General features: G+C 38.6%; 1 protein-coding gene across 1 annotated transcript in view; it reads right to left on the reverse strand.

The window, feature by feature from the left end:
* tmem47 (transmembrane protein 47) overlaps positions 1 to 5,167 on the reverse strand; it is a 44,236-nt gene extending 39,069 nt beyond the window's left edge. Inside the window, exon 1 of the mRNA XM_088646770.1 lies at positions 4,781 to 5,167. Coding sequence (XP_088502896.1) covers positions 4,781 to 5,006 — 226 coding nt within the window. The 5' untranslated portion in view covers positions 5,007 to 5,167. The remainder of the gene's footprint in view (positions 1 to 4,780) is intronic.
* Positions 5,168 to 11,622: the final 6,455 nt, after the last annotated feature.

The raw sequence follows: 11,622 nt of genomic DNA on the forward strand, positions 1-11,622 counted from the left end.
CCTCAGCCAGGGTCACTAGCAAAATATGCCAAAAGTAATTAAGCAGCAGGAAAAAAAAAAAACAATGTTCCACAAATATTATCTTGAGGAAATCTTAGCTAAAAAGTTTACTTCATCTTCTACATATTTAGCCTTAGTAAAATGGTCCTATTTTTAAAATATCTATAATTTGATGGCAGGAGCATGTAAATAAAAGATCTTAGGCACTGTGACTGCCATAAGAAATTAAGAAAGCTTACAATCAAAAAGGTGACCACTCGGCCGATCACACCTACTTGGTTAGAAGTAGCTTATTGAGTGAAGTGTCTTATCAAGTTTCTGAAGGATACTGAATCATCCACCATATTGAATCGCTGAAGGATCCCATCATGATGATCTCAAACGACTCTCCTCTCCCCAAAAGCAACCTGCAATGGGAGCGTAATTGCCACAGTATCAAGTGCATAAGCCCTGCAGTGAGTCTGTGTATTAATGCCCATTTCTAGTGTGTTTATTACAATTACACAGGGCTAAGCAACCCCTCATTGATGGGCTCCTGCAAGTGTTAGAGGAACCTTTCAATTAGCACCTAATTAAGACCAGGAAAACACAGACACAGTGTCTTCTCCACTTCATTTCGTCAATGAAATCATTACCGTCCGAGACGGAATGAAAACCACACTCAAGGATCTGGATTGCCTGTCCCCGGTAGAGTGTCACTTACAGCCTATTTACACATTCTCCTACACAAAAATGTAACGACAACTTTTTAAGAAAGCTCAACTATTATGAAGAATTAAACTTCTACTATTCAGACATCATCTGCATAGTCTCCAGCTTCAAAGTGGAAATCGACTGTTGCCTACGTGTAGGCATTATCAAGTGCATAACTGTACACTATCCTTGGATCACACCAGGCCAAGTGAGAGACAACATTTCCATAGCATTTAATTCAGATCCACTCAAAATCACTAAAAATAATGTCATTAAAGTGCACACAGTTCTACACAGAAATATCAAGAAGAAAATACCAATGTCATTCACTGAGACACACAATGTGATGATGAAAATCAATATTGTCCTTGTTTTCTTATGAGAATATAAAAATATATACAGTACATGCAAAACCACACTGGTGACATTCTATATCTTCATGTTAACATTTAAATCACCATTTTACTTTGTGTTGGACTGCTCATCATCTCCTGCATGTTAGTTCTTCTTAAAGATTTATAGAAAACAGCAATGTGAAACTGCACTATTAAACTAAAATAATATTTCACATCAACGCAAAGCTAGGACATATCTTCTATTTGCTTGCTTTGAAAGACCTGGTTAATGTGAAAAAGTATTAAAACATGCATTTATTTGACAATTGACTATATATATAAATATATATATTTTCAGGTTCAAGATTCCACTTCAAAGGACTAGAGGACACAGTGGGTTAAATCTTCTGCCATTCACTGGATTTTGAACACGCTTTAACACAAATCAAATGCGTGAAAAGCCTTCTGATTTACTATTCAGAGGAGCTAGACAATGTGCCACATTTCTTGTACTTTAATTCTAAGGGTGATTGAGAGTGACCTCAGAAATCTCCAACATCACAGTTGTGTTGGGCTGCTTGGCAGGCATGACTAACTCTGCAGCCGTTCAGACCCAGATACCCTCGATCAAATCTAGTCAGGCTCAACAGCGAAAAGAATCTGGTGACTCCAGCAGGTACTGAGCTGGATATAACAAAACCGCAAAATACTGCTTTGTTTGTGTCTGCTCTGTTTTATGCCAGGTGTGGTGTTGCCTACCTTACATCAAACTGCAAGGGAACTCATTGTGGAGATCTCTGAAATGACTTTCCGGAGGTATAGTAGTCATTAACGGGATCATTCGGGCTCCTCATCTTCCATTATCTCCTTAAGAACAGGGTGCTTGTACATTAATAGTTTATTTCAGTCAAATATTTGATGTTTAGATCAAGCACCTTAACATCACAGGGTACACTTCATGTTTTTTTTCTATTTATTAAATCCAATGCTGAAACTCACAGGCAGAAATCAAACTGTGAAAGATATGCTGAAGACACAGACATATTTATCTGACTGTATGGAAAAAAAGGGAAAAGTAAATTTTACTAAAATACTGTATAATCCCTTTGCAAATAATCCTATGCTTATATTTCTAATGTCTTAATGTATGCTATGTGAATGAAAGATTGTTTCTCACATATTTATTTACCACCTTAGAAATATCCAGTGGATCTGCATTAGTTAACCCAAGAGTTTGACTAGGTATCAAATGGTGGTTTAATTTACATGCCGGGGTGCTCTGTTAAACAATGCCCCCTTGTTTGAGTCGAGAACTGTAAAAAACTTGTCTAAACTACAGAGGCACTCAGTCTAGGTTATCTTAAATCGGAGTATTAAGAGCCTCTTTCTGCCCTGACCACTGTAACATTCAGAACAAGGTTTGTGCACAACATAATACAGACAGAGATGATCAACAAAAATAGGTCTTACAACAGTCAGTCCTGTGATTGTGCATACTGTATGTACATTAACTGCACCTGCTCCAGAGAATTGGACAGCGTCACTAATAACTTGATATGAAAAAGAAAGGAGACCATTTCATACACTCAGCATGACCTCGGAGACTGCTGGGATTATAAATATCTACAATGTAGTAATGGGAATCTGACCAAGGCATCTCTGACACCAGCTGAACTAATCTGCCTTTTAAAATGTTTAGGCAAAATGGAGATGTCCACAGTTCCAAAACCTGTGGATCTGAAAGTATTAATTAAAAGATCCTAAGCTTTAACATGGTATCTTCTCATGAGATCCTTTATATATTCGTAATAAACCCCATAGTGAAATTCCACATAAACAAGCCTAAAGGCTAGATGTTTAAGTAAAATCTGCGATCTGAAAGCTTTCTAAAACTATCCACAGAACAGGTACAATAGAAATGGGCCTATAATTACAAACGCGGGTCAAGATTTATTTAAAAAAACACTTTAATACCGACTTAAAATATGGTAACTTTCTGAGAGACAAAATGTAGTATCATGCAAATATTCAAAATCTCGAAAATATTTTTTTGTATGATCATTTTTTTTGTCCCAAATATTGCATCTCGAACCTTGAACATTCTGCATTCATAAAAAAATCGACACCATAATGTCAGTGAAGGCTTCGAGCTTTATATAAACGGTATGTCTATATCATGTTTATTTAATTATCTATGCCGATAAATATTTTTGAAAGTTAACGTACTGGATTCAGAGCCCCGTGAATGTCATTTCACCTGCCGCCTGGAAATTTTATGAACCGGTCGGCTGCAGTGCCAATAAGCGGGTTTTAGATCACCGACTGAGAATCCGCCGAGCGCTTCTTTAATATGTAAGGAAACAAAATGTCTACCTAAAACAATGATTCTCAATTAAATTAGCAGCATCGGTGTCCCCCTTTTAAAACTTTTTCCCAAACAGATTTATTAATCGAGCAGGCTGACCACCGTCCGGTGTGAATGCAAATTGTGGTATAAAAAAGACGGGGTGAAGCAAACGAAACAGGAAACATAACCAGAGTCTTTTCACCCTTCGAGAAATCTTCCCAAAACAGGTTAAAAAACTAGTGCGTAACGGTCTGTCGGCACAATGCCAGGATGCTGCCTTTTACTTTATAAGGGAATGGAGTTGGAGTTAAGTGTGTTTGAAGCGTTAATTAAAAAGGACCAGCACAAAGCACGGGAAGGGACAAAACATTGAGCGTATGCTCTCAGTTTGAAGTACTACGCCAAATATCTATCTTTACAACGGCCGAGAAAACCACATTTTAAAATACCATCAATATCTGCGGAAGAATGAAATGGAAAACGAGACCCCGTGGGAAAACAAAATACAGAAAAAGTTATGCATTTAAGAAAGTAAATCTCGCTTTGTTGCCGTGGTTACAAAGCATCCTGGCATCCTCTCTGTTCCAGAAGTTTGCTTCCTTCGCTGCTTGGACAACCAAGGAAAACCTTAACAATAGGACTTTTTTTTATTTTTTCCTGATAACAAAAGCTAATTCCCACAAGCGTGAAGAGCGCTGTTGGCTAATATAACTGCGTCTCCTCATAAATATACTGTATAGCGATTAGCACACATGAAATGTGCGCATCGGAAAACAAGTCAGTAACTTGAAATACGCGATACATTTTCGCCGCACGAACAGGGCTCTTTATTAGTGCTTTTCAGAAAGTTGCCCTGCCTATCAGTAACGCATTCAACTCTTCCAGTCTGCGGCTGAAAACAAAAAACGCGCAGGCTACGTTCCAATGAAGCATCCTTAGCACATTCCTCAGTAAGTCTTTATATTTGCACACCTGAGTTATAAGATTCAAAAAACACATTATAGAATGCATGTTTGCTTTTGTATCCAGAAATTGCCTATAAGCACTATACAGTACGCACTTGGATTGGCACTTTGTTCTCAAAAGGACGGTCATACGCAATTTAAAATTAAATAAACATGTTAAATGAGGGCAGAATAACCGAAAGAAAAGACGTAAAATGCACTATTCAGAGGTTCTTCATCGCAGTACTGATATGCATTACATTAGCTCATTACTGGAACTCGGGATCGCTGGAGTACTTTTCTGCACAGACCAACGCACTTATTCTGTTGACGCCGGAGCCAAACCTCAAAATCATGAACTTGAAACTCCCTGGTCATGTGCGGGGATTATTACATACAGTAGCTACTCTTTTTCCAAGAAAGAAAGCATCAACACGAGACGAAAAAAAAACTTCTCTCACCAGTACTGAGAGTGGAGTTACACTGCCAGCTGTCGGAGTTCGCAGGTTTCCAGCAAGAATCCCACAGTGAGAGATAATAGTGATTATCTGCTGTGACCCACGCAGGGCTCAAAACGGCTCCAATATCCAGACACAGTGCCAGAAAAATGCACACCAAACCCACCAACTTCAATGGGGTCAAGACTGACACTCGAACTTCCTCCACTCCGCTGGCAGATGAAGCCATTACTGGTGATTTGGATACAGGTTTCGTTTTTTTTCTCTCTCCCCCCTATTAATCTTCGGCTGCTCCTGGAGTAACAGAGGCAACCCAGTCGGTGATGCTGCCTCCACTGCTCACGGCCGTGTTCCCCCGGTCTCCGCTGCTGCACCGTCTAAAAACCAAGCAGCCTGAGCTAGAGCACTGACGTCATGACACAGCTCAAGACTCCAGTGTTTCCAAATAGTACCTACAGGGTCCTAACGCCAGGAACGAATTCCGAAGTTCACGCATTTCTGAGGCGATTATGCCCCCGTAGAACTGGTTTACTTCTTGAGCTGATCTTCAGTCAGCTTAATTATAACGATGGTGATGAAAATACCCCCCCCCCCCCACAGTCAAAAGAAACTCTGAAGTTTCTTCTGAATATTGGTTCCCTTGCTGTTATCTGGATTATCTGAGTTCTGTTCAGGGCATAAATGGTGTATGTGGGGCCTGTTTGGCGTTAATATTATTAGCGAATCTACAATCCTTTCGCTGAAGAATTCCATTTTAATTAGTAGGTGTTTGTTTAATTATTCACAATTAACGCGTTTCTGTTTGTTAAAGACACTTCCAGAGGGGAGAGATGGACTTGTGCTTTCCACACACAGGAATGTTCACGTACAGTAATGCATTAGCTTTCAGTAAAATAAATATATATATCCTCCTTTTTCAAGTACTGTACAGTATGCGCTAAGGCAGTGATGAGATAAGTTGTTGTTTTGTCATCTAGTGACAGAGAAAAAAAATCTTTTTTTTCAGTGGTTCTGTAATGCAAACCATTTTATATAGTACGTACTTATACTGTATACTGTACTGTTTATACAGTATGTGTGAGTAATTAGGTATGTCCTCTTAGTTGTAACCCCTGAAATATGACCTGTTTTTCACGGAAAGAGATACTATTGTAGATTTTAAGGGTGGAAGAAATCTGAATTCTAGAACTGCTTAATTGACCTCTGCAGTAATTGGAAAAAAACATTATGCTGTTGAAAGCAGACCGCTTGATCACTAGTAGTAAAATTTTACCTTATAGAGTTGAGTGGTAAGCAGTGCCTGATAAGCTTGCCAAAACCAAAGCCTGTTCAGATATTTCATGCTATACTGTTAAACAAAATCCTAAATAAGATTATCAGATATTCTAGAGAAAATATTAAAAGTAGAATTATAAAAAAAAATGGAATAGACAATAATTTTATGAAGTCACTTTCTCATTGGGGCCGAACTTTGTATAGCACAGCAGGTAAGGTGTGTGTTTATAAGTGGTCGGCTATGGATTCAAGTCCTCTTTGCAGAGACCGCAAGTGTATTTTACACCAAATTACTCCAGATCACCCAGTTGTATGAATGGAGACCAGTGGTTGTTTGGGGTTGATTCTGAGATACACCAGCATCCCCTGTTCATTTGATGCCTTGGATACCAGGATAAATTTTGGCCTGGTGAACTGACTTAAATATGAACTAAGTACAGTGTACGTATTCTTTGTCATTAAAAAAATCCATTCCAAACTGTGACCCCATTAACACAGTAAGAAACCAATTGTAACAAAATCAAAGCAGCATGTACAACCCCAAACTACAGGCTTACCAATGCATGAAAAGATGTGTATGTGTATGAACATAATGTGAATATTATTCTGGCATTTCCATAAAATAAACGTGAAAGTTAAACAGTATTTTTTAGCTTAACATTTAAAAACATACAGTGGTTATAAACATTTACAAACAGGGTTCTTTTATCTTATTATCTCTTTAAGTAATGCTTAAGAACATATGGAGATTACAGTTAACAGGCAATCAATGGTCTGTTTAGGATGTTGGACAGTTTTTTTTCTATATTGTTACTCTACAGTTGTTACTCTGGATGAGTGTAAAAAATAGGAATACTTTATCTACAGTAAGAAGCTCATCAAGCTATTTCTTTACAGTTCCCAGTGAGTTTCTGTCATAAAGCTGAGTTGTTACTTCGTAAACACTCCTGACTCTTCATGGAAAGAGTTTTGTTAACTTTAATCTCTGGTGTCTTATGTGATCTTGGAGTAGATGTTTGTGGGAGTGATACATTTTGAATACCCAAATCATGCTCTGACAAATACTTCTTTCTTCCAGAGAATAATAACAGCAAAACTGAAGTGTTTATTTTAGTCCTGTTATGGATGTATTCTTGTAGGAATATCACAAGGATTTCAGCCGAACTTCAGACAGTGATTTGTATATTATAATAGAAGAAGAACAAACTCATCTGAAGCCAGGTGTATGCAGGTGGACAATTAATAATTAAACACTTTTACCTTCTTCAGATCCATCACAGGTTCTAGAAGTTCAGGGGACACTGAACAATTGATAAAGATACAAACAGCCTTTGCTTTGGTGGGATTTGGATTCTCCATTTCTGTCATTTTTGCTTTTCTGTTTATGAATTTTGTTGCCGTTTTGTCAGGTTGTGTCAGTGAACTCAGCTACCAATTCTCACTTTTACATGGCAAACTCACATGAGAGAAGACTGCTGAATTATTCATTTCTTGAGTGTAAATATCTCCAGCAACAGTGTCAACATCATTGCAGCATGAGACAACGCATGTAGCCGTTTCTACAAAGCTGCAGTATAAGTAAATGTTCCTTTTCCAAAACTTAAGCTTGCCATCTAGCTCAAATCAAAGATTACAGCTGTTTGGATTCCCATCAAGGCTCTTATTCGTGATCAGGGCCTGCATGAGTGAAAACACCTACTGTAAAAATTAGTGGAACGTTGACATTTTATTGTTGAAGATTGAGCAGAACTTGCAGAAACACAAATGGATTGTTTACAAAGTAATTTGGTTAGATTGTTCAAATTAACATTTCCTCCCACTTATTTTTTCGTTATAATGTTCTCTGAGCTACAATATTCAGTCTGTTGCCTTCTTAGAGTTTCTGCAGAACATGTGGAACCACAAACATACAGTATAATTGATTTCCTCTCTGGAAGGACTGGTGTGATGCTGATTTGAGAGTGTAACTACTGTGAGAACATGTTGCCCCAGATGTAGTCTACTTTTTGTGTAAAAGGAACACAGGTACTTAATTTTTTTACGGAATGCCTACCAAAAAAAAAACTTAAATAACTGTCCCTCAGTATTTGACTACAATTGTTTTCAACATTCAGATAAAATATGAATTGTTAAAGGGTGTCTTTAAAATTCATATGACAGCATAAATGCCTTTCATGTTTTGTAATGAATTAAGAAAATGTAAGCACACCATCCATTTCAAGGTATATATTAGATAAATTAAAAAAAAACAGACAAAAGCTTGTTTGTACTTAAGGATGAGCAGTTTACTTTAATAAGAATTTTCTTATTTGAAAAAAAGAGGGAAGTGTAGTTTTTTCTCCACCATTGAATGGTTCAACTCTTGTTCCCACACTGATTAAGTCAGCTGAACAGCCCCTGCTCTCGACATCCGTGACCATGACCAGTGTGCGTTTCAGGCTGCAGCCCCACTCTGATTCCCTTCCCTCAGGAGAGCCCTCTAATCCCCAGCTTCAGTTCGTGCAGCAGCCTATTTCCCATCACTGCTCCACTCCTTCACCTCCTGGCTGCCCTGATCGTCGTCTTGCCCGGCTGTTCTTCCAGCGTCACTGACCCTATTAGTAAAAAGCAATCTTTTAAATGAATGGCTCTTGTCCTTGGCCAGCTTTGTAGATTGTGTTTAGAATGTGTACTGTATGTGGTGCCTTTCCCAAGTGTTCAGACTCCCGCGCAGTTCTCACGTTTTGTTTCTTTATAGCGTGCAGTCAGGACACTTTGAAGCAGCATTTAATTTTTGATGTATACAAAGCCAGCGCTTTCATGTTTAATACTGAGATAATTATTATGAAAGTTAAATGATTGCATAAGTAATCGAAACCCTTTGCTGTAGAAACTCTAAATTAATTTCACAATATTACTTTAACGAGCCACACAAGCTGTTGAGCGGCCTCTGTCTGTGGCCAGTGATAGTGATTCCCATGATTTCAGAATACCAATGCTTGTCATTGTGGGCTTCCTTGGTCAGATAGTACATTCCGAGCCAAGACGTACAGTAATGTGCTTTAAAACAACTCAGGGTTAAACGTGCATGAAGCTACAGATCAGGAGAAGGGTGCACAAACATTTAAGGACCCTCAGTATCTCTATATACAGTATATAAGATGATCATTACAAAATGTGAGACCCCCAGATACTGCCGAGATCAGGCTGTCCCTCCAAAGCGAGCGGCCAGTCGAGGATGAAACTGGCCAGGGACACTTCTGTGAGGCCTATGACAAGGCTGAGACTGGAGAAAGCATACAACAATATCACGGTCACTTCACAAACACGGGCTTGTATGGAACCAAACAAACATCTCAAAAACGAATGCAAAAATAACGTATGTACTGTATTTGTTCCCCTTATATTTGAGCTGTTTGTTCTCGTTGTGTTTGTATTTTAGGTCATACAGTAGGTGTGTGTTTCATTGTCAAAATGGTTTATATTGTAACTCTGGTGGATACTTGTCAGTCTCTGACATTGATATGCATTGTTAATAATAGTGAAGAGATACAAGTTGTACACCTACAGTATAAGGTTTCTGTGTCTCAGAAAAGGTCTGTTTAAGCACTTTTACTGTTGAAAATAAACCTTGTGGGTTTCAATGCTCTCTCCCTTCTCTGACACTTGACACCACAGTTGCACACAAAATTAAAGAACTTTCGAATATACTAGATTACAATATTATAACTATATTCAGTCAAATATCAGTTCCGTCAAATATCAGTTATTTCTATTTCACTGGTAAGTCATTGAATGTTAAATCAACTGAATCAAAATTAACTAGCAGCCAGATAAGTTGACTCTGAAGACCTGGACAAGACATACAGTACTGTACAGTACATTATCATGCATTGTGAACACTCAATCCTACAGTACCCTCATAAATCCGAACAATATAAATAGGCCTTTAATCTTATTTTAACAATAATTTGACTGAAAATATTGGGGGTGCTTGGGCACACACAGAACCCACTGTGCTTGCATGACGGCCACGACAGTCATGAGCTGCCCTCTCACACTAACATCGTGGTTATGGTCTTTACCTTTGTGTAGATTGCAGGCAATGAAAGGAATCCCGACAGGTGAATTCACCCACTTCTTCAATCCATTGAGGTATCAACAGACACTGGAGTCGAAATGTAATTTAGGCCTTTGTTGGGTAGGTCAAGACAAAGTGCCGGTGTGACAGCTTCTATTAAAGAAAGGAACACAGCAAACTGTACAATGAGAGTGAGCTCTTTATTCATTTGCAGCTGATAAATACAGGAGGCAAAGAGAGAGCTCTCCAATTTACTGCCAGGGAATTACAGAAAAAATAAAATCACTACAAGTACAGGTATGCCTGAAAAAACTGGAGTTTTGTTTAGTTTCTCATTTTGTTCATCTGTAGTTGCTTAATGTTTTGACAGCTTTGTTTTGTATTTCTGAATTTACTAAAAGATAAAATATCACCTTGTGTAAATTTAGTTCAATAATTATACCTCATTAAATCAATGTAGTGCAATAAAATGATGATTATTCACTATATGTATTTTATATACAGTTGATGGTACATATGGTACATCTTCATTAGACTCCATGATTGACAAATATAACAAATACTTATTTTTAAGAATGAGCATTGTGAAGGAGATCAATAAAACAGTCCTTCAAAAGGGTGGAGGTGAGTGGGTTTAAATATTTCTCAATATTTTTGTCAATATGTGTATATTCTTTGCCTTTGTAAAACATTCCTTTGTTGTGATTTACGATAATCTCTAAAGTATGATAGAAAAATATGATCTTCAAAGACGTTATTCACTTCTACAACATTTTGTACCTCAATATTCTCAAGAAACAGTATGTTGTAATTGTTAGGTACAGTAGGTCCCCTTTTCAGGCCATTAAGACCCAGGGGGAATGGGGGGGCAAGGGCCACCATTATTCCTCAACCATCCGACACTGGAGGTGGAGGTGATGAGGTCAGCACCACACTCCAGCCAGCCTGTTACCCCCAGAAGGATTAACCCCCAGTACTCACTTGGAAAGCAGGCTGAGTGGTCCTGGGAGCCATCTGGAAGGAATGAGAGCTACATCACCTGCCCCTACCTGGGATTGAACCCAGGACCTTCTGGTCAGGAGCTAGACACCCTTGCCGTCTGAGCTACCACAGCCCTGTGTTGTAATTGTTATAGTTGGTGATTCAGATCCCACAGCCCACGAGACACAGGAGTACAGAAAATCTTCGATGAAAACAAAGCGGCCAATATCAGAAAGAGATGTCGCTAAGCAGGTGAGAATTCTAAACCTAAGGAGCATTTCAGTTGCGTACGGGGCCCCTTAAATGGCTTAATTTCCCGTTCTTTTTTTAGACTGCACTCTGGCTGGTCTTCACTGCTGCTTTTACAGATGGTGCACAGTCTGGAAGTTGTACGCTCAGTACAGGTTCCCCAGTGAGCTCAGCTCTGTCCCAGTTCATATTTACGACTCATTCACACTTCATTTATTCCTCAAATCAGCTTTTTCCCATGCTATGCTGAAGCACCTGCTTCTTGCCACGTACAATATTG

This window comes from Lepisosteus platostomus, chromosome 2 (genome assembly GCF_059453375.1).
Source record: "Lepisosteus platostomus isolate fLepPlt1 chromosome 2, fLepPlt1.hap1, whole genome shotgun sequence".
Taxonomy (NCBI): domain Eukaryota; kingdom Metazoa; phylum Chordata; class Actinopteri; order Semionotiformes; family Lepisosteidae; genus Lepisosteus; species Lepisosteus platostomus.